Source organism: Catharus ustulatus, chromosome 2 (assembly GCF_009819885.2).
Source record: "Catharus ustulatus isolate bCatUst1 chromosome 2, bCatUst1.pri.v2, whole genome shotgun sequence".
NCBI lineage: Eukaryota > Metazoa > Chordata > Aves > Passeriformes > Turdidae > Catharus > Catharus ustulatus.
In genome coordinates, this window is record NC_046222.1 from 65,671,297 (window position 1) to 65,695,261 (window position 23,965).

Consider the following 23,965-nt stretch of genomic DNA (forward strand, 5'->3'; position numbering starts at 1 on the left):
ATCGCTCTTTTATGGGTAGCAGCTGTGGCAGAGGCTTTGCTTTTCCATTGTGAGCGGAGTGGGCAGTGTGCCCATGTGAGCCGAGTGCCAGGTCCTGCCGGTGCGAGGGCTGTGCCCTGCTCCCTGGCAGGCAGGTGCCTAATGCTGGATGAGGCAGAGGGCTGCCAGGTGTCACACAGCACCCTGGCCTGCTGTAAACTGGGGCTGTCTCACATGCTTCTGCTAGATACCTCCATAGACAGCTCTTTGACTTGAGCACATGAAAATTTCAAGGTCCTTGTTCCTGGAGTACCTTAATTTTTTGACATGTTTCTGTAATTTCTGAATACTCCAGTTCCCCTGGGAAAGCTAAAATCTTCAGTCTGAACTGCAATTTTTTGCACTACTTATTGATTACTATGAGCTGGGAAATAAATTTATTTTTAAAGTAGAAAACTTTGAAAGCTACAGCTATTTATACAAAGAAAACAACATTTTTTGCAAACATAGGCTCTTTTCATTTGTAAAAAGCATGTTAGCATTCTTTTGTGTTTAGACTTAAAGCATGACAGCTTACTTATTGGGTTTTGTGTGGCAAGGTTTTGATAGCAGGGGGCTACAGGGGTGGCTTCTGTAAGAAGCTGCCAGAAGCTTCCCCCATGTCAGCCAGGACGGACCTGCTGCTGGCCAAGGCTGAGCCCTGCTGTGGCAGTGGCAGCACCAGCATTATCAGAGTTAAGTAGGGAGGAAGATTACTGGACCAGAACGAATACCAGCCAGAGAGAGGAGTGAGAATGTCTGACAGAAACATGTCTCTAAGGTAGATGCACATCAACACAGATGTGATTATTCTCGATCAGTGGCTAAACTTTTAAACTTAAGATCTGTTGGGTGGGAGAGTGAGAGGTATCAGGAAAGGGAATTTAGTATCCAGTAGACAAAGGGAAGAGCTGGAAGCAGAAACACTCTTTCCTTGAAGATTGTGACTGAGATTTTGCAGGTGTATTATTTGATTTATGAAAAAGATTTTTCTTGGTGTCTGGTAATTGTGCTTATTTTTTGTTTGAATTCTTTCTGTGGTGTACTAACTTAGTTTTGTCTAAGTTTTTCTCTATACATTGAACCTCTCAGATGTGACTACTCCTGTGCCTAGTGTTTCTTGACTTTATGGATTGATAAATCTTCATGAATGCTGCATCTTTGGGTAAAATTGGGATATTCTGCTTTGCCATAGCATGATGTTATTTTCTACTTAGCAGAAGGAGATTAATATTAGTACACAACTGCATATCTCCAGCAATGCAAAGCTGTTGAAGTATGCTGAAAATGAATTTGAGTTTAGTTTATACCCTTGCTGGATTAGTAGGATGAGAATTGAAACAGACCTTTGCTCTGACACAGCTTGGACTAACAAGTGAGCGTTTTTCTTTGTGGGTTGCAACAGGGTGGGTTAGAACCAGGATATTTTGTAAATCTTGATTAAAAAGCTGGACAAATGTATTTAAGAAGGTTGTGAAGCCTCTGTACTTCCAGTTAAAAGCAGGTGCCTCCTGGAAGTTTGCAGGGACTAGGACTGGGGAAATGGTGCTGAATTGCCTAACAAGCTTAGTGTTTGTACAAGCTAAAGTATCTTTGTCGCAGAAATATATTACTTTGTTCAATGAAGGAAAGAAATGGATTTACCTTTTGTAGCTAAAGGTAGTTGTAGCTGCTTGAACTACCTGCAAGCTGCTCTTTTGATGGCAAAAGCATGCCATGTCTCTATAGAAAGGATTGTGACTGCCATTGAGAGGTTCCAGATAATCTTTGCCCTGAATTTCACTACTACAGGTAGACAGGTTTTTTTTTTCCCTGGGAAAGAAAGACATATTCATTCTTCTCTATTGTACTGCTACAGTCGCCTGAATTAGTCACAGCAAAATTTTTGCTGTAAGATGCTGCCAGCAGCTACTTGGCTGCCATCCCACAACAAGAACAGACCGCATCCAAGTTCTGATGCCAAATCATGTGTAGGTTAACCTTTGTAACCCATCTCAAATCAACACGTGCTGTCTCTGGGGAATAAATCAGGTCTATTTATAGGAATATTCTGCCTGTATTCGATAGCTTGCATGCAAACTGTGCAATTAAAGCCTCTAGCAGTTGTTGCTGAGAGGCTTCCCCACTGTGAGGCAATGTCTGTGAGAAACTACCCTTGTAGAAAGTAAATCCTTTTTTCACCTTTAGATTCTGCATGATCGAGTAATTGAATATGGAAGTATCAGTAAGGTGTCTGTCGCTGAAGTAGTGTCATGTGCAGGAACAAGTTATGGTTCCTGTCTGTTCACTTTCATTTGGCATGTGATATGAAGGGTAACACCTGAGTGAAAGATGTTGTGACCTGTGGTCTGGGATGGCATGCGAGGAGAGGACTGTGAACACTGGCACTGTAAGCTGACATCAGTGAAACTTGAGATGCCATGCTTGAATGCCAGCACTTCACACAGAGGAAAGCTCCAGCTATTAGCAATTAGCACAGAGGGAAAGTTTAAATGACCGCTGTTCTCCAAAATATTGAACAGTAGGACAAATATTTTGAGGCAAAGCTTGGTGAATATTTTGTATTGTGATTTTGTTTTTTTCCTTCCTGTAAACTTACATTAATTGCAGCAGAGAAATATGCCTTTTTGTTTCCCAAAAGATAATTCTTTATGTCTCCTTATATTAAAGAAACATCACAGGGAACAGGTTAAGACAGGGGTCTTAGTCTATGAAGTACTCTTCCTTTTTCATTTTGTGTCTTTCATCTATTCATCTGCATTCTCTCCATCCAGGATAAGGTTAAAATTATGTGCCTGTAGTTGGGTAACAAGATTACTTCCAAAATGCTTGCTTTTTAATTTATGTAAAATTGAATGATTCACACTTCACACTTCTGTAAATGTGGCAGCAGAACACTGTGAGAAAAGATTAGTGGGCTTCAGCTATTGTTACTGCTCCTTTAGTTTTTTTCATCTAAAAATGGGAATCTTAAAACACGCAGACTAACATGGTGTTCTGTAAACAGTTTAATAATTTTCAGTGTTTTTGTTATAGACAAACATAATAGGATGACAAGCAACCACAAACAGAAGTTTAAGGAGCAAGGCATGACAAGTTTTGACAAGGAAAAAAACAATGCTGTCTTGTTTATTTAATGAAGCTTTGGGGTTTTTTTTTAGGTACTTAAGAGAGAATGTAGTTTGTATACAGGAGACACGATTGTGAGATGGGGGATTACTTACAGTATGAGACAATGTCTAACCTGAAGGGTTGCATGCATTTCAGCAGTCTTTGGAATTTAAAATTAACTTTGAAAAGAGTCTGGTATAGAAGAGAAACAAATGTATTTCAGTAGGCTTAATGCAGATTTTTTTGTGGGTGTAGGTAGGAGTAGTCACCTGCATATCATAAGGGTTCATGAGAAGCAGTTCTGCGGGAAAATAAGCAGCTGTCCTGGTGGTTAATTATGGTGTTTGTAAGATACCTGAGAAGATTCTTTCAACTTGGTCAGTGCTGTAAGACATTTGCTGGAGTTGGTGTCCAGTTTGGGTACAGCGCTGCATGAAAGCTGTGTGGATGGGGAGAAGAGGAGAAAAATAAGTCTAAGTAGAGAACTAGAAAACAACATGACTTTATAGAGAAAGGCTAAAAGATCTGGATGGTTTAGTCAAAAAAGAGAAACCTAAGAAATTCAAGTCTTCAAATATTTAAAAACTATAATCACTTCTCATAGATGTGTGTAATACTTGTAATGCAGTAATACTTGAGGTGTGGCCCAGGAATGTACACCTGATTTCTGCATCATCTTCTACAAAGTACCTTTGTATAAATTTATTTTGCTTGTATGATTAATGTGTCCAATTCTGAAAATAAATATAGCATTGAGTAGATCAATTGCCTTATGACGTAAAGGTTAGAATATAAATTCTGTATCTAAGAGTGTAATAATACTGCAGTGAGATGGAGAATGATCTACTTTCAGGGAAATTTTTTTTATGTTGTGGATCTTCTCTCTGAGAATATTGTGATCTACTCGCTTGAAAGCTGTCATGTCATATCTTGGTCATAAAGCCCTGGTATCTTACATGCCTTCTTGCATATTATTATATAAGCTCGGCTTGTTTTTTTGCTGCAGTGTTGCAGTTTAAGAATAAGAGCTGTGTAGACCCATGGGGAAGAGGAAGATAGAAAAGGGAAAGAAATGGAAATGAAAAACAGTGATTAACTCATGGATGGGTTTATGTTGGAGCTACTTTTCTTTTGTCTGAATTTTGATTTGATTAATGGAATTTGCTTTTTCCTGCCATGCTTTCATATTTCAAAATTTTAAATGTTTCCTTTTGTTTTGGCAGAGAACTAATTGTTGTCTTGTGGTAGACTTTGTTTTTCCATGCAGTGGAATGCCAGAAGCATCACAGCCTCACTTTTTACCTTGTAATAATAATTTAGCATAAACACTATAATTGCTGTATTTACCTTCATTTTATAAGCTGAAAAAATGTAGTTATAAATTACATGAATTTAGAAGGCAGTAACGTCAGCTTGAGTGCAGGAGGAAAAGAAAAACAGTACTAAATTCATTAAAAAATGGAATAACCAAGGTGGTTCTGGAACTATGTATTGGCAAATCTGTGCTTATGAAGATGCAGCCCAGAATCTGACAGTAAGATAATGACTTAACCGTATGGTTTTATGCCCAATCAAGAGGATTTTTTGGTAATTTATATGTCATCAGGCTGGTAATACTTAATTACTCAATAGCCTTACTATCATTTTTCTCTGCATCCTGATTCTAGTCTTGCCTTTTCTTGTGCCTCTTGAGTAAGAGAATGGTGGATGACAGACTTCTATCTGGTCAAGTTTTTCAGTGCTGACATCTAATTAGAGACATCAGAGATGGTGTTGCTCGAAATGTGTGTTTCATCCAACTACAGACTTCTATCATTTGGTTAATTAAGTGGTAGTGGGAATTTAACTTGGGATGACTGATGGTGTTGGTAGATTGCAATGAATTGCTGTGTTCCTGCCAGGGACTGAGCAAAATCACCTTAAAATATTCAACCATCTGAAATCTCCAAATATCAATTGCAAAATTGCATTCAGATTGTATAAAAAGTGGTTTTGATAACACTTAGAACTTGCAAATGGTACTCTTGAGGGAGAAGAGAACAAATCAATATTGGTGACAGAAAGACTCAATTTCCTACATTTATCTATGTGATAGTTTCTTACGGATCTGCTTTAGTGTTGGAGGCATTATGGATTCTCAACGCCTTCCCAATTCATTCATTAGTTGATCAAAATGTGTGCTAAGTTGCTGTACAGTAAATCACCACTTCATTGTTTCTGTTGTGTATGCTGAGAGCTGGTCTTGGTTAATTCTTTTCTGTTTTTTTATAAGAAGCTGAGGACTCTAATCTCTTGTATAATCAGCTTGGTTACAGAGAGGCCACACAGGTATCAGCTGTCTGCTGTATGTCTTATAAAGATTAGTGAGCTGGGACATTGCACTAGAAAAGAATTGTAACATTTGAAAGCATATGCAGTGAACCTATGCTGAAGCAGTAGTGCAAACAACACTACTCCATGCTCTCAGAAGGATTGAAAGCCTACCTCACAGAGTGTTAAATGTATTCTGAACTGGGATTTGGTATCTTTGTCTCTCTTTACCAGTATTAGCAACAAACTTTACGTTTCTCTTGCAATTAAATATAGAATGTATATGTTAATTAGGTTATTTGCTAAAGGATCACCAATTCAATTTAGAGAAGCTGAACAGCTTTTGATCTAGGGCATGAAAAAGCATACAATAGAACACTGACCTGAAGGGCCAACAACGTAATGTATGAAATTGTGCCATAATTCCAGTTGATTTTAAACCAGTGGAAATAAAAATAAATGTATGCATATAAAGCCAGCATGGAAGAATTTTGTTAACCAAGAACATCATAACTTATGGTTTTTTAAAACTAAACCTATGTTTTTACATCTTAAAATGTAATATGTTAATATATAATATGTTCAAGAGTTGCAAATTGCTTTGAGTTCTTGAAATAACAGAAGTTTTGATTCTGAGAAATCTCTGGGAGTTGTCCTAACTAAAGCTTGTGCTCCAAGAAGAACTCTAGATTACATCAGCTGTAACTTTGCTTAGCTGTATTTTGGAAGAAGTCTATGGATGGACGTTCTGCACCTAGTCAGGATAGTCTGTGCTGCACAGTGTGACCTGAGGTGGAAGTCTGTGTTAAAAATTAAGCAACTTGAAATTTTTTAATAGAAAGTTACATGCAGCAACACTGTTCACTATTACTTAGTAATTATTTCATTTGCTTGGTTTTATAATGTTTTGTCTTGTATTATTTTCAAAACAGATCCTAGTATTCTTTGTGATTTGGACTGCTACTGACCCATGACTTACTGTCCAGAATGACTACATGTTTTTCATTAATGATAATTAAATTGGAGCTCAGGACTGTGCACAATGCGTTAAGTTTTTTTCCTTCTCATTGTGCAGTGCTTTGTGTTTGTAAATGCTGAAATTCACCTGATGGCTTGTTTTATGGTCACAGAGAGCGGTAAGCTATAGGTTTTAGGTGTAATCTAGACCTGTATAATCGTCACCAATTACCGCCTTGCTATCCAGTCCTTTGCCATAAAATTTGTGGTATTCTGTGCAAACCAGAGGAATATCTGCTATGTTAACTAATCCTCTAGAAGAGTGACCACTGTGTTCATACCCTTCCTTTCCCATGTTTTTGTAAGTGAAAAAGGTTTCTTCTTTCTTCTCGTGCCTTAATTAATTTTCTTTAAGAAGCTTTGGTGTAGGGTCTTGCCAAAGCTATTTTAACAAGTCTTTCTACCTTCTCCTTGCAGCCTTCTGCTCTCCATTCATTTTCTTCATCTTTCAGAGAAATCTAATAGCTGTGGGTGGCACATCTTCCATCTGCCCGAAATATTGTCTTCCCCTTAAAGTTCACAAGGTTCTTAGGAGGCTACAAATTCTAATCTTTGTTATAGCTTATGTGGGTTTGTTCATGTGGGTCTATATAAATCCTAGGATTTCACGTGATCACCATGTCTGATGTTTCATTGTTTTCTATTCTTCTGGTAGAGGTGTTCATTTAAAAATGTAATCAGTTCTGGATTTTGGCCCTTTCAGAGCTATTGGGTAAATATTTGCTGATCCCAGTAGGGTTTGCTACCACTGCTGTATATATTCTAAGACCTTCTATATTTTAATATCAATTTGAGAAACTTGCTTAGATGTGTATTTGAACCAGAACTTTAGTTTGGAGAACTTACAAATCTCTGTAGAGTTTTACTTTAGAAAGAATGAAAAGAAAAGAAAAACAAAACAACCAAAAACCCAAAGAAAACCAACTTAAACCCAAAGAAAACCAACTTACGTAGTATAACTTTTTTTTCAGTCCTTTTGGCACTCATTCATTTGTCATCCTTGTCACCTGTCAGGTTTCTTCTATCTGCTTTGAAGTGTCATTATTAGCTTTTATCAAATTAATCCTCCAGAATATCTTGTTCAGTCTTTCTTTTGACTTCTTTTTTGTTTGGTTGATATAATTAACCTCACTTTTTCCTTTGAAAAATGTCCTTTAATGTTTTGGTTTTAAACATAAAATTCACTACCTCTCAACTGTTTTGTCTAAGCCATCGGTAATAATGACCTTTAAATAAAGTTCTCTGAGAAGTCACAAAAAACCTGAAACCATGTTTATTTCATTATGAAATAATAATTCCTTACTGTTTAAATATAATTTTTTATTATTATCAAAGTTTCTGATTTGTCTTGGGGTTTTGATGGGTTTTTTTTTTTGACTTGTTTAACCTAATTATTTGCTCAAAAATTCTATATATATGACTGTATGGTGAAGTGAGAACTGTATACCTTTTTAATCTTCACCATAAAAAGAGTGTGTAGCCACCGGAGCAGAATAGCAATCTCAGTTTAACTCAGGCACTCCTTGTCTTACATACATGGTGGTGAAATAAGTAACTCCTGTGCTTGCATTCCGATATGATTGATGATTATGGCTGCATTATGGAACTTGGTTGGTTACTTCCAGCAGAGAAAGTTATGCTCTGTGTCTCTTGTGTTAATGCAGGGCTCAAGAAGTGGAAATAAAGTAATGAGTGAGGTGGGCAGAAGTTCCTTCTGGACTGATGCAAAGCAGCTGGTGATTTCATCTTTTATTTGGGGGAAGATCTGTTTACTTTCTTCCTTTCAATCTCCTTCATTCCCCACTTCCTAACTAGTACTTTGGATTTTGCTATCTTTAGTATGAAAAAAATTGAATTTTATTACCTATCAAAGTATCAGTAGCTTTTTAAAAAAAAGTTGTTTTAAGGTGGAAAATTTATTGGCTCTTTACTTATGTAGTAGTTACTTTTGCATATACTCACAGTGCTGCTTGTGCAGTTTAAAACTATATTTAAATGTCACAAATAAGACCTAAAATTGCAGCAGTACAGTTTTTAAAAACCTATCACATGTAGATTTGAGGTCTTAATTTGTAGCTTTTTTCCTGACCTTCAGTGATTTCTCACCCTGTTTAGGGATGCCACTGAAGAGATGAACATTGCATCACTCAGTGAAGTCCATCTAATTTGAGCCTTTTGAAAGCATAAGGAAGTAAATTCAAAGTCTGTGCAGCCCTTTCAGAGAGCACCCTGCTTAGTAGTTTCTTGTCAGCTTGAGACAGGCTTTTCCATGTGCATTTCTCTCTTACCCTGCTGTCTGCTTGTAGAAAAACTGTAGGTGTCTTGAAACCAACTTCTTGTAGACCTGTGTGATGAGACATTCTCCAGTTTCTAGGATTTCTGACTTTGGGTCAGGGCTTTGAAAGTGATTGTTTTGAATTCTTCTATTGGGAACTGAATTATAAAGGAAGGTTGATTCTGGTTTTTAGTTTTGTGTACATGGCTTAGGTAAAACACTTGGTGAATGAAGTATACTGCATTTGCAGAACAGCAAGCGGAGAGTGTGAGGTTTTTGATGGTGCTGTTATTAGAGATGTGTAATGTGGTTGTAAAGGTAAACAAGCCTCACCTTTTGTTCAAGGAACCAAGCTTTTCCTTTTTTTTGTTGTGAAATACTTGTTAAAGATGTGCTGCCAGTCTCATACTCTAAGTATTCCCAGCAGTAGGAGTTTTATAGAAGAAAATAGACTTAAAAAGAGCACACATCACACTATGGGAGGTGTGACTGTAAAGACTTCACTAATATAGCTGTTAAAATGTCTTAGAATTTGTGTTCTGTGTGCAAGAACTTGATGAAGAATATGTCGAAAATTTGCTTTTGATACTTCATGTTTGCAACAGAGTAATTTCAGAGAGGCTGGTGGGGAACCCCAAAATAATACAAGTTCTAGTAATTGAAAAGAGAAGAGTGATGTGTGGGTCTAGAGAGATGTGAGAATAACTGACAAACCAGTCAGGCTAACCCAATAACAAGACTTGGAATGCATTGCATTGGATTCCATGCATGTCAAACATATTAAAGATTAATTCTAAAACTATCACTGCTTACTCCAGCTTTTGCATGCCAATAGTCCTCGTCCTTTGGAAATGGATAAGAGGTTGGTTTGATACAGGTGACTAAAAAATCATAATAGAAATATGACTTGGAAGCCCTTGAGGGATTGCTGGGGTGCCCTCTGCCTCTGACACCAAGCAGAAACCTCCTTACCACCAAATTCTGTCTCAGGACTTACTGACCCAGGGATAAGGCAGCTCTCCTCTCCAGAGTTACTGTAGGAGACATGGAAGAAGCTCCTTGTTAGGGAGAGCAGTTCCATCTGGGCTCTTCGCCTCTCTAGTGTTGGTAGGAGGGCAAGGAAGTGGCTTCACATCAAGATGGGGTAGGCTGGCTAAGGAGCTGGAGGTTCCTGAAGGAGAAGCACAGTGGGTGTTTGTATTGGACCTCACTGTCAGCTGCTGCACTACGGTTGCTTATGCAGTGAAATAATATTTATAGTGCTTGATATTGCATATGTTTAGAGCTGTAGTGCTCCTAAATTACTGGTCTTTATCCCATTCCTACTGAAAGTTTCAGGTAGGAGTAAGCCAGGAAGAAACTAGTGCATTAGTGTTGTTTAAGTACTGTCCTTTTGTTTTTTCTCATTTTTCTTGGCACTGAGCATTTCCTTAGGTCAGGATTTTACTGTCAAAATAGTTTTTAGTGCTAATTATCTTGGATTTGCTTTCTCACATTAAAAAAAAAAAAGGTGAGGGCAGTAATGATAGTCATTCTGCTTTTATTATGTAATGTAAAAAAACCCCAACTTTTTTTGTTTCTTCTAAAAATACATTAACTTTCTTAGTTCATGTTTTTATTGAAAGTCAAGTGTCATAGACTTCTGAGAGAGGTCTAGACCTTAAGTTTTGTCAGCTAAACATCTGAGAACATGAGCTTGTGAATGTATATTTTATGAATTCCTTTCTGGGGTTTCAGCTTGGCTTGGGTTGGAGACTGCACTTAAGGAAGTAGTGTATTCCCAGGAGTGAAAAATTAGGTAACTGAGATGCAAGTTTAACTGCCTGGGGAACTGAGATGATGTAGTGGCTGTGCGCTAGTTTTAGAAATGTCAGTAATATTTTAAAGACAGACTTAAATACCTTGGTGTCTCTTCATCTAAATGCTTACTGAGTTGCAACCAAAATTCTGTATTTCTGGGTGTGCTTTCTGGATGACTCAAACTGACTTTTGCGTAAGTGTGTGCTTAAAACTTAGTGGATTTTTAATGGTGATACAATACAGTCCATTCTGTTATTTTAACATTATGGGTTTGCATCTTTAAGGATTGAAATAGAGAAACAGTTCAGATTAAGTTCTTATAAGGCAATTATAAAAGTAGACTTCCTAGACTGTGCTAGGAAGAATGGTTACAGATGGTTCACTGTCAAAAACTTGAGGCTACATGAAGACATTTTCTAGGTCATGCTTGTTTTGATACTACCATTAAAAATCTGGGCAAAGTACTAAACTCAAACACGAGATAAAGCTCCTTAAAACTGCAAAGCGGTGAGTGCTCAGATCAGAGTTTATAAATTGAAAAAGTGATAGGAAAACAAAAATATAGTTTATAGCAATAATCATTGGGTATGTGCAAAATACAGAGGAAGATACACCAAATGTACAAGACAGGAACAAGATGGGGGAAGTAAATCTTTAAATGCAATTGCAAAACAAAAAGACATTTCTTTATGTGAGGATATTAACAGTAAAATTGCCAAGAATGCCACTTAATCTAGATTTGTCATTCCTTGCAGATGTTGCCTTGTGGATAAAGGAACTATTGACCCTAATTTTGCCCATTTAGTTCTTTAAACTAAAAGCTCAGAACCTGAAGGGAAGAATAGTGTCAGTTGCTTCCCAGTAATAGTTACACAGGTGAAAGGATATGGAAAAACTTTCTTGAAAAACGGATTTTTGTATTTGGATAATAATGTCTTAAATGTAGTTTATTTTTCTTTTTTAAGCAGCTGTAATGGATGGTCTCTCAGTGAAATTTCTAACATGTTATGTAATTTCTTTACACAACTGAAATTCAGCAAAACATTTTGAAGCCCTATTATGGGAACTCCCGAGTTTTTGAAGTAGTTGGTATGGAGATAGTTTTTCTGTTATGGAACAACACTGACACCTAGTGGTGATGTTGTACTACTGCGGTCTTTTGAGATTCTCCGCTTAATTGCTTCAAGTGTTCTGTCTTCTGTTGAGGTGTTATCAAAGTAAGGAAAATTTGAAAGCTATCTGCGATTTTTTTTCCTTTGAAAACCTTACCGTTTTAAGGCACGGTTATATAAATCTGCTTCTGTAGCAAAGATATGTAAGTGGAAATAGCTATATGAAATTTACTGTAAAACTCAAATTTTGATTTGTGTGGCTGCATTGAATTAGAAGTGGTAGTGCAGTTTGTGTTTGATGCTGATATCACAGTGATTTTTTAAGAGCTGTGAATCTGAAATGGATAAATTTTATAGAACATATTTATTAATATTGATTTTCCTTATTTACAGTAATTTTACGACTATAAGGCGCACCCTTTTGACTAAAATTTTTTCCCGAACCCGGAAGTGTGCCTTATAGTCCGGTGCGCCTTATCTGATGTACAAGGTTGCAACATTTGCCACCCCGGAAGTGTGAGCTGCAAGCAGGGGGCGGTGCTGTGGGGTAACAGCACTGCGGCAGCATGGAGCTGCAGGGGGGAGGCGACCCCGCGGCTGTGCCGAGCCTCGCCTGCCGGCACTGGGGGCAGGAGGGAGTGCCAGGGCCCACTGCATAGGAGGGCGCCTGCGACTGCCTTTGAAAGCCTACGCTGATCTGTGAAAAATGTTTCCGAATTGAGCCCCTGCCAGTAAACTCCACGATCGCGGGTTTCCATTACTAATTCGTTACTTTGTTGTGCGCGGCACGGATCTTTGCGGCAAAAAAAAAGTGCACCTTATAGTCCGGTGCACCTTATATGATCTACAAAGTTGCGAATTTTGCCGAATCCCGGGGGGTGCGCCTTATAGTCCAGTGCGCTTTATGGTCGTGAAATTACTGTACTTCTTTCCTTAAAGAAAGCTTATATTTAATAAGATGTTAATTCTAGAGATGGTAGAAGAAAATTACAGAGGATTTATAGAAAATTATCTGATAGAAAAAGGATGGAAGATGAAAAATTTGTGTGTGAACTGCTAATTACAAAGAAAACATGCTTTTCAGGAAAGCTGCTCATGAAATATAGATATTATTAGGAGAGTTGTTTACCTGGTGGATTTAAAAAAAATTATAGAATAAGACTCTCTCTTTTGCGTGTTTGTCTGCAGATGAAGTGTTTGGTCCAATAGTATAGAGCAGACAAAAAATGCATCTTGCTTTGATACTGCCAATCTCTTCAGTGTTTCAGACATAGGTAATATAGTAGCAGTACAGAAATCTGTCTATTCAGGCCACATCAGGTGTAATTTGTTCTTTATGAAGTAAAGCAGAACATAAAGCGAGAAAAGTAGAGGCATAGGTAAGATTGCTACTATGGTTATATCCCATAGCAGTGGGAAATTTCAAAAAGGAGAATGCACACCTATAATATACAAAAGTAGGTTATTAAATTGATGTTGTATTTGATATGAAGGAGCAGTGGGAAAACAGCTCTGCCTGTCACTGATGTAGTACCTTTTTTGTGTATTGCAAAGGAAGAATTACTGAAATCTGTTTTTCATAGAAGCTTGTTGAGAACATTTTGACAGAAAAATTGCAGATTTGGATTTATATATGAATGATTCATGTAGAAAATGCTGATTCACTACTAATGGTTTTGTTTTAATGTCTCAGTTGAAGGTGGGAATGCGGGTATTTTCTAGGAGATTTTTTTGTGATAAAAGCTGTTGCTAAGAGTATTGTACTGCTTCGTGTCAGATGAATGGAGCTGGAGTGGGGGGAGGAATAGGTGAGCTATCCCTCAGGTTTCAGCAAGCGTAATGCAAAAGAATTGCAGTAGAAACATTTATTTTTCCTTTCTCTTCTGATCTCCTTTCTCTCGAGAATACTTCACAAATAGCTATCTCAACTATTTGTGGAAGCTTTATGACCATTCAGTTGTAAACTGTTGTGTTTTTTTTTTTTTTTAAATTTTCTTCTAATTTGTATCAATGTTCCAAGGCTACTGAATCCCTGTGTGACTCCTGCAGAACTACTTACTAAAACTCCCTTGAAATCAAGGTAGTTGTTTTCAAAACTTCAATATGTAACTTTTAAGGTTATTTTAAAACATGTAAGAAAGAAGTGTAGCGAGTGCTTTATTTCTTGGAAATTAAAGGTACTTTTAGTGTATCTTAGTCTGGTTACCAGTCCTCATAGTGGGAGGTTATGTTGTGGGGTGTGTGTTGTTGGTGTTTTTTTGGTGTCATTGTAAAATGTCAGTGGTCAGTCACTGGCTTACTTTGGACTTCTTGGAGAGCTTTGTAGAGCTTGGCTGCTGCTCACTCTATGCTTCTCATCCATTTATTTTATTTACTTGCTGCTTCGTGTTAAGCAAAAGTGCTTGTTTACAGAAGGAAAAAAGGGAAGTTTGTTGATGGTGGCAGCAGCATTTCTGTGCCAGGTTATTCCCAGTGTCTCCTTGATTTATAAAGGAAGGTTGGGGGAGACAGCTTGGGATGCAGGTGTGGAGAGCAAGAATTGACAGACACTGCTTGTACAACATAGCCAGGTAAATCTTGGGAATTGGGGGACTTATGTGCACGTCCAGCAGTGTGATCTAGTTCATGGGTGGTTTGGGATTGCTTCCTACCACTTGGCAATAGGAAATGTGTTGGATTAATGTAATAGGATCACACTGTAGGTCACCTTTTGTTATCCAAAGTCATGGTATTTTGCAAAATGGGCAGAACAGGTAATGCAGATGATGTGAGACGCTTGAGTGACTATAATAGAGACACAGAGCTGCAGGGCTGTTGTCTGACTCCAGAACAGGTTTTTACTGTCTTTGGTTCTGTTCAGGGTCAGATTTTTTTTGTTCTTCCTTGATCTAATACAGAGAACAAAGAATTGAGTGGCCTTATGCTATAAATGTCCTACGTTCAGCATATCACATGCCCTCATTAAGAACAGATAGAAAAAAAATTCTTCAGAGTCAGGAAGAAGCTCAGGCTTAATAATCCTTATGTTGTGGGGGATAGGATTATGCCATCTGAAGAGGTAGCTTTGTCTATTGTAACTTCCTTTCATACTTGAGCAAGGTAGATGTATTTTTCTGTATAAATGCATTTATTTTAAAATTAATTTAATAAAAATACTTATTTTCATTTTATTACATACTTTGTGGGCCTGTAGCCAGAAATACTCGAAGCTAAAACGTATATAGTTCTTATAGGAGACCATACAAACAGGAGAAAATAAACTTAATTAAAATAAATAGGTTTGTTAAGAAAATTTGTTTGTAAGTTTGATAAGAAAATATAATCATGTTTGAAGTACTCGTTGCTATATGAAGTAGTCTAGATAAGAATGTTATTATGGCAAAATGGAAAAGGATGGCTTGATATACACTGGTTTCAAGCTTCTATTAAAGCAGTAGAAATCTGTACTTTGGCTGAGTCTGATGTAAAATGTCTCCTGGTTGCAATTTGCTTCCTGGCCAAATCTAAATCTATAGCTTTGCATCCTATTGCATAGCAGCACCACCTGACACATTACTGGAAAGCTCTTTTTTCTCTGTTGAAGTTCTTTAGCAAAATTCTGCTGACAGAATTGTTGATTTGATCTTTTTCTTGAAAACACTTTTGATCCTGATCTTTTGCTTTTACCTATTTTATACTGTTATGTAATAAGCATCTATAAAAACCAAAACTAAACAACCCCAAACTATAAAATATCCCTCCTACATTGATATTCACAGATTTTGGTTTTTTGAAAACTCTTAAAATAACCAAGTCAATCAGGTTTTTGCTAAAAAGCTTTGATGTTTGCTTAATTCAACCTGACAGATGTCCCCAGTGGTATTTCATGATTGGGGTCTCTGTGAGGTTGGCAGATATTTTGATCAGATAGACAATGTTTTTGCTAAGTGTGGTTGCTTAAATTAGCACAAGTCAAAAATTAGTGGTCTTCTCCTGTGAGTTTCTCTTTATTCTTCTGCCTCAAAAGCTTTCCTAAATAACGAGACAAACTGAACAGAAAATTTGTATAGAAACTTATATAAAAAAAGTTGTAAACTGAAAATTTTGACTAAACCAGAGTGCTATTTTGACAGCAGTGATTCAGTCTTCACTTTGAGATGTGAAAATAAAATATGACTCAGCAGTGAATTTTGTAATAGCAGAATTAATCTTGTCCTATATAAAGAAAGTTTAATTTTAGGTCAGATTCTTGTTTACTAATTCTTTGAAAACAGTTTTTTTCTTGCTGGAAGATGGTAACGCTTATGTTGAAGTACTCGGCTTAAATACAGTAGTTTCACGAATACAAGCCGCACGGAGTATAAGCCGCACTTCCGGTGCCTCGACAATGTTGCTGTCTTTGTCAATAGATAAGCCGCACCCCGAATATTAGCCACACTTTCGTTCGTAGCGAGAATCCGTGTGCAGCTTTCACAAATTGGCCAATTAGTAACAGGATCGCGGCATAGCGGGGTTTAGTGGCTCGGGGCAGGGCCAGGAAGGCTCGGCCCGCTCATGGTTGCTGACGGGGCCGGCCGGGTGGTGCTGCAGCCGCCGCCGGGCTCACTGGCCCCCCCTCTCCCGTCAGCAACGCCTCGCTGCCGCGTTTGCTCGCCCTGCCAGCGGGCCAGCCGCCGCCGCCGCTGCCAGGCACGCCGGCCGCCCCGCTGCTGCGTTTACTCGCCCTGCCGGCGGGCCAGCCACTGCCGCCGCTGCCAGGCACGCCGGCCGCCCCGCTGCTGCGTTTACTCACCCTGCTGGCGGGCCAGCCGCCGCCGCCAGGCTCGCCGGCCGCCCCCTCCCGTCTGCACCGCCGCCGCGTTTGCTCGCCCTGGCCGGCACTGCAGGCCCCCGCACCGCCGGGCTCCCCCACGCTGCTGGCCCCGATTCTGCTGGGCTTCCCCCGCTGCCAGGCAGCCCCACCCGCCGGGCTTCCTGCTTCTGCCATGCTCCCCTGCACTGCTAGCCCCAGTTCTCCCAGGCTCCCCCGCCCTGCTGGCCCGGGCTCTGCCGCCCCCCCTGCCCCGCCCTGCTGGCCCAGGCTCTGCCGTCCGCCCCCCACACTGCTGGCCCGGCCTCTGCCAGGCTTTCCCACCTCTGCCGGGGCCGGCCGGGCTCCAGCTTGGCTTGGGGCTGCCGCGGGCTCTCACTTCCGTGTTGGCAGCTTTTAGAATATTGTTCATGTATTAGCCGCCCTCGAATATTGGCCGCACTTCCGGGTTTCCACCAAACTTTTGGTCAAATTGGTGCGGCTTGTATTCGTGAAATTACTGTAACTCTGTAAGAAAAATGCAGTCCCTCCAGCTTTAGTAGAGTGAAGAATGACTTCATATGCATTTGGAGCAGAAAAGAAGAATCCTTCCATGACTTAACCAACAGTCAAAAACTCACCTTATGGATTTTGTACTCCCCCAGCCCCTACTGTTCAACTTATGTGCAGTTTTATGCTGGAGATGGCAGAAGGTAAACTTGTAGAGTTTATGATACTGCTCTTTCTAGGAAGTCTTTTGGTGTAATTAAGCTGCAGCTGAAGCCTCGAGAGCGGGATAGTCTGTTGGATGTCTCTGTTTCCCCTGGCACAGAGTGGGAATGATGTTCTGCTTTACCTTCTGACTACAACTAATGAGATTTGCTATTGCACAGGAGTTTCATAAATCTTCTCATATCATAGTACTGAAGCTTAGAATTACTCAGCTGGAAAATCCTGTATTCCCATGCAAGCCAAAACATCTTGCTACCTTATTCTTCTCAAGCATCTGCCTTTTCAAAAAAAAATAGGTTTGTTTCTTCTTATGCTTATATATATCTATATCTGTATATACACACACGTATGTATATATATATATATATACACACGCGCACACACATGTATGTATATATATATATGCATTTTTTTGCCATCTGTATTGTTTCATTATTGGCTTTTCATCTTTTTGGTGATGATGGGCTAGAGACTTGGGATTTGCTAGATCCCCGTGTCTGACGGGAACAGATAAGTCCCATCAGGTGTCTGGGTTAGAATACAGCTGTGACCAGTAATTAGTCTGGGAACACTGGCAGGACTGGAAAGAGCAATGTTAAATTTACCAGGGCTGGAATCAAAAAGGTCTGTCAAGTGTACTTCCCTTCAAGTATTTTGCCTTGTGTTTATATGTTACACTGTACATGTTATTTTCTGCAAAAAGTATTTTTTGAAGCACCCAGGAATATTTTTTATTAGTATTTTTTAGTGTTTATTACTCTTTGTTTCTTAAATCATTCTTTTATTACAGTAGTTTCACGAATACAAGCCGCACGGAGTATAGGCCGCACTTCTGGTGCGTCGACAATGTTGATGTCTTTGTCAATAAATAAGCCGCACCCCGAATATTAGCCGCACTTTCATTCATAGCGAGAATCCGTGTGCAGCTTTCACAAATTTGCCAATTAGTAACAGGATCGCGGCATAGTGGGGTTTACTGGCTCGGGGCGGGGCCAGGCAGGCTCGGCCCGCTCATGGTTGCCGACGGGGCTGGGTGGCCCAGCTCCGCGCTACGGCTTGGCTGGGCCGGCCGGGCGGTGCTGCCGCCGCCAGGCTCGCTGGCCCCCTGCTCCCGTCTGCACCACCGCTGCTGCGTTTGCTGGCCCTGGCCAGCACTGCAGCCCTCGCACCACCGGGCTCCCCCATGCTGCTGGCCCCGGTTCTCCTGGGCTCCAGTGGACTGCTAGCCCCGCTTCTGCTGGGCTTCTCCCCGCCGCTGGGCAGCCCCGCCCGCTGGGCTTCCTGCTTCTGCTATCCTCCCCTACGCAGCCAGGCTCCCGTGCACTGCCAGCCCCGCTTCTGCTGGGCTCCTCCGCCCTGCTGGCCCAGGCTCTGCCGCCCCCCCTGCCCCACCCTGCTGGCCCGGGCTCAGCCGCCCGCCCCCTGCACTGCTGGTCCCGCCTCTGCCAGGCTTTCCCACCTCTGCTGGGGCCGGCCGGGCTCCAACTTGACTTGGGGCTACCGCGGGCTCTCACTTCCGTGTTGGCAGCTTTTAGAATATTGTTCATATATTAGCCGCCCCCGAATATTAGCCGCACTTCCGGGTTTCCACCAAACTTTTGGTCAAATTGGTGCGGCTTGTATTCGTGAAATTACTGTATTTGGGAAATGGTGATTTCTTGGTTAGTACAGTAATTTCACGACTATAAGGCGCACCGGACTATAAGGTGCACCCCCCAGGAGTCGGCAAATTGCGCAACTTTGTAGATAATATAAGGCGCACCGGACTATAAGGCACACCTTTTTTTTTGCTGCGAAGATCTGTGCTGCGTGCAACAACATAACGAATTAATAACGGAATCCCGCGATCGTGGAGTTTACTGGCATGTGCTCAAATTGGAAACATTTTAACAGATTGGTGTAGCCTTTAAACGCAGCCTCAAGCGCCCTCCCCATGCACGAGGCCCAGCACACCCGCCCACTCCTGGCTGGCGAGGCGGGGCTCACGGCTGCCGTGGTTCAGAGCGGCCACGGCTCACACCTCGGGGTTACTGCGGTTCAGGGCAGCTCAGGACCGTCCGCGGCTCAGGGCAGTGTGGCGCTGCCTGCTCCCTCTCTCCCTGTACGGCTGCCACTGACTGGGGGCTGGGCGGTGCCTCTCAGCCCGCGTGGCCGCTGCTGGCCTGGGGCTGGCCACTCCTACCTCCCCTCGCGGCTGGGCTCACTGCTCGTACTTTTTTTTTTACAACGAGAAGCTGAGCCGCGTGCAACAAAGTAATGAATTACTGGCAGTTTGCAAACATTTTTCACAGACTGGCGTAGCCTTTAAACGCTGCCCCAGGTGCCCTCCTCATGCCGCGGACCTCTGCACTCCTGCCCACCCCTGGCACCGGCTGGTGTGGCTCGCAGCTCCTGGCTACCACCGTGCGGCCGCGGGTCCCGGCTTCCCCTGCCCGGCGGCTGCAGCTGCCGCAGGCCCAGGCACTCCCATGCAGCGCTGGCTGGCACAGCTCCTTCTCTGCACCGCCCGCACCGTGTTGACAGCGGTGACTGCCCTCTGCATCCTTCTCCATACTGCTCACACCGTGTCGGTGGCAATGGCTGCTCTCTCCCTCATTCTCCGCACCGCTGGCACTGTGTCAGCGGCGGTGGCTGCTCTCTCCCTCCTTCTCCGCACCGCCTGCGCCGTGTCGGCAGCGGCAGCTACTCCCTTCCTCCTCCTACGCACTACCTGTGCCGTGCTGGCGGCGGCAGCTCTCTCCTTTCCTGCGCAGTGGCCGGGGCTGGCTCCCTCCTTGGCCGCGCGGCTCCTGCCGGCCGCGCCCACCTGCTCCCCTCGCAACTCGGCACTCCCACAGCACCGCCCACCCACTGCGGCTCCTACTTTGGGGTTGGCAAATGTCACAACTTTGTAGATCATATAATGGGCACCGGACTATAAGACGCACTTCCAGGTTCACGCTGAAATTTTAGTCAAAAGAGTGCGCCTTATAGTCATGAAATTACTGTAGTTATTTAAATGTTGAGGAAGAACTGTGTTTTGACTGGACATCTATCAATTATGTAATGGTTGCTGTGATGTATTTGAATAAAATGAAGAGCTGTGCAGACGGAGACAGGTTGCCAGCTACATAAAATTGAAAACTGGAACTGCAAATGGGTTAGAGTAGGCAAAATGAACAACAAACGTCACAATTTCTAATCATTCAAGTTAAAAGTATCCTATTTTAAAGTATTTTTTGAAGGTTAAATAGGTCAGCCCTTTAAAATGGATTCAGGCAATCAATCCACAACTTAATGTTCTGATGAACAAATTTATTGTATACTTAGATTTTTTGCAGAAAGATACTGATCCTCCTGCATTATCACCATCAATGTCACAGATACTTTTTCTAAATGTGATTGTGGAGGAGAAATTTTATTCTTATTTAATACTTTTCACCATATTTGACTATGGCTACACTGTAATGCACTTTCATTTTTATCAGTTTTTTGTAGCCCAGGCAAGCAAAATACATTTTATACGATGGCAGTGTTGTGTGCCCCAGCCCTTGAAGGATTAGGTATACAGCTTTGCTCTTTACAAATATATGTGGTTGTACTTTGAGCAGGATGGGAGTTGGCTGGTTTGGTTTGGTTTGATTTGGTTTTTTTTCTTGCAAATGCACCAGTGAAAATATGCTTCTTCCGTCAAGTAAAAGTCAAAGGGTTGATTTTGAAACCAGGTTCCTGTAATTTGGAGGGGTGGGCATGAGCAGCACAGTGTTACCCTGTTTGTGATGGCTCTGATTACTTTGTAAGTGCAACTTCTTTTTGGGTTTGCATTTTTAAAAATTTCTTCTGTTTAGAAATTATGAAAGAAGAAATACTTTTCTTAACCACATGTCAGTATAAGGAAACTGATTACATTAAGTAATTTTTCAAGTATTTTTGTATCTATGCTTCACTAATACAAAAGATAGGTACAAAAGACAATCTCAGAGACAGAAGAAATGTTTGTCTCATTGATGCATCATGTGATATTTTAATTTATTTTTTTTTCTTTAACAGGTATCTTTCAGATGAAGGAATTGAAGCTTGCTTAAGTTCGTCTGAAAAAGTTAATACAAATGATATTATCCTAGTTGCCCTTAATGTAAGTTATGGTAGTGAAAATATTTTTTCTGACAAATCATGCTAAAAATGATAGATCTAATGGCTCAAGTACAAGTTTGTATATCTAATCAAGTGTAGTATTGTCTGTGTGATTTATGTAAAGGACAGAGTACTTACCTCTCTCTTTGCCTGTATGAATTGTGAGTTTTATTTGGATAAAACATCTATTCCAAACTGCAAAACCCGTAGGAGAAAAAATGAACAGATTTAGCAGTAGGAAAATATTTTTTTGTTTATGAAATGTAAAACTAAAGTCAAACTATGAACAGTAATACAACCAGAAGTGCTTTGTAATGACATGAGTATGAAATTTTGGTACAAGTTTGGTGGGATGATAAAACAGCCTTACTTTGACTTCTGGACATGATGCTTCTTAGAGTGCATTCAGACTACACATCCAGTGTTATCTACATATTTATGTAACTGAAACCTGGTTTTTTTCTTTACTATAGTAGTCATAATTTTGACAAAAAATTAACAAGGAGTGTACAAGGTAGAGCAACATTGTTGAAGCAATAAACCGTAATATTTTTAAGGATATGGAAAAAATTGCATATGAATTCCTGTTTTAGAATTCTAGTATATACATTGTTGTATAAACATTAATAAGTCTGCTGTCTTCTTTAATTCATGTATTTGTTACTTTAACATATGGTATCAAATCCATACCCAGATGTTTTAAATGGTTTAATATAAACTGTACTTCATATGGTTTAACATAAACTGTGATATAAACATGTAGTTTCAAGGGGGAAGACAATGTAGTCAAGTGCTTAAGAGAAAAGTATTCTTCCTTGACAAAATTATAAATAATAAAATAATGAAATTATTTGAGAGTAGTTGGGGATTATTTTGTCCATCCTCAAGATTCAACCACTAGATGGTATTAGATAATGCTCTGTAAGGGTGTCCCCTGTGCTCCTTTCACTTATTTTTTAAAGCATGTATTCAGTCACTCATGAGTGCAGGCACCAGTTCATGTAAGGAATATGAAAAGAGTTAAAGCAAAATTATAATGCAAAGATGCAAAGAATGTAATACAAAACATGCAGGAAGCAAGCATTTGATTTCTGGACCAGAGCAGCATGCCCATGTATTTGAGAACGCATTGCTGCTTCATGCAAAACCCAAATAAAATACTTGTGTGTTGCTGGGTATTACCTTGCATGTAATCATGTGCTGGAACAAGTACTGACGTGGTCATTTGTGCCTGTGTTGTCATTTCAGGTTTGTTTGATAGATAATAAAAATAAACCAGAAATGTTGCACAAGTACTCTAAAGCCAGAATTAATGGCTTATCAGTTTTTATCATAAAGTCAGTTCCTTTTGTGCCCAGAAGATTAATTTGTCTGTTGAATAAGAGGAGAGTAACAGTGTGTCTTTAATGGCAAGGTAACAGTGAATTTATATTCCACTTGTTACAAATTCTTCCTTGACTGCTAAAGGCACATTTCAGAAATCAGGAAGTCAGCTGACCTTTTTTGCCTTATTTGAGTGCGTGTGTGTGTGAATTGCTTAAATAAGTATGAAGTAGACATAAATGTATCTTCAGTCCTTCAAATGTTTTCCTTTTGTCTAAGAAGTTAAAAAGAATTAGTAAAAGTTGTGTCCCCTTCCTACTGCTCTGATTGCAAAGCTGGAGACTTCAGCAAGGGCAAGTTATTCCTGAGCTACCCACTGGCCTTCTGTGATTGGATGACTGCATCAGTGGATAAGGGAAGGGCTTGATGTCATTTATCTGGTCTTCTGTAAAGACTTTGACAGGGTCCTTGAGAATAGTTGTCTTTCTAAACTGGAGAAAGATGGATTTTATAAATGGACTTTTAGAGGCATAAGGAAGTAGTTGGACAGTCCCAGCCAGAGGCTAGTGGTCAATGGCTCGAAGTCCCAATGGACATTAGTAACAATTGGTGTCCCTCAGAGTTCCCTACTGGGACCAGTGTCACTAAATATCTTCATTAATGACACAGATGAAAGGACCAAGTACACTCTCAGCACATCAGCAGATGACACCAAGCTGAGCAGTGCAGTTTACATACCTGAAGCACAGGATGCCATCCAGGGGGAGCTGGACAAGCTCAAGATGTGAGTGCATGGGAATCTCATGGGGTTTAACAAGGCCAAGTGCAAGGTGCTGCACCTGGTCAGGGCAGTCCCTGGCATCAACATAGGCTGAGGGATGAGCAGATCAGAGCAACCCTGCTGGGAACTTGAGGGTACTGCTGGATGAGGGGCTGAATGACCCAACCATGGGTTCTTAGAGCCCAGAAAGCCAGACCTGTCCTTGGCTGCATCCAAAGCAGTGTCGGTGGCAGGGCCAGGGAGAGAATTCTGCCCCTCTGCTCTGGTGAGACCCCACTTGCAGTGCTGCATCCAGACTGGGGTCCCCAGTGCAGGAAGGACATGGACCTGTTGGAGGAAATCCAGAGGAGGGACACTAAGATGATCAGAGAGAACAGCTCTCCTGTGAGAAAGGCTGCGAGAATTGGGAAGATTCAGCCTGGAAAAGAGAAGGTTTAGGGGTGACCTAATTGTGGCTTTCCAGTGCCTGAATGAAGCTTATGAGAAAGAGGGAGAGAGAAACTTTTTACAGGGACATGTGGTAAAAGGACAAGGGAGAATGGCTTCAATCTGAGAGTAGGTCTAGGCTAGATATTAGGAGGAAATTCTTTACTGTGTGGGTGATG

General features: G+C 40.8%; 1 protein-coding gene across 3 annotated transcripts in view; it reads left to right on the plus strand.

The window, feature by feature from the left end:
• The window catches only part of TDRD3 (tudor domain containing 3), a 99,781-nt gene that overhangs the window by 24,989 nt on the left and 50,827 nt on the right, over nt 1-23,965 (plus strand). For all 3 annotated transcript variants that reach the window (XM_033051126.2, XM_033051127.2, XM_033051128.2), the window contains exon 2: nt 21,173-21,257. In XM_033051126.2, coding sequence (XP_032907017.1) covers nt 21,173-21,257 — 85 coding nt within the window. The remainder of the gene's footprint in view (nt 1-21,172; nt 21,258-23,965) is intronic.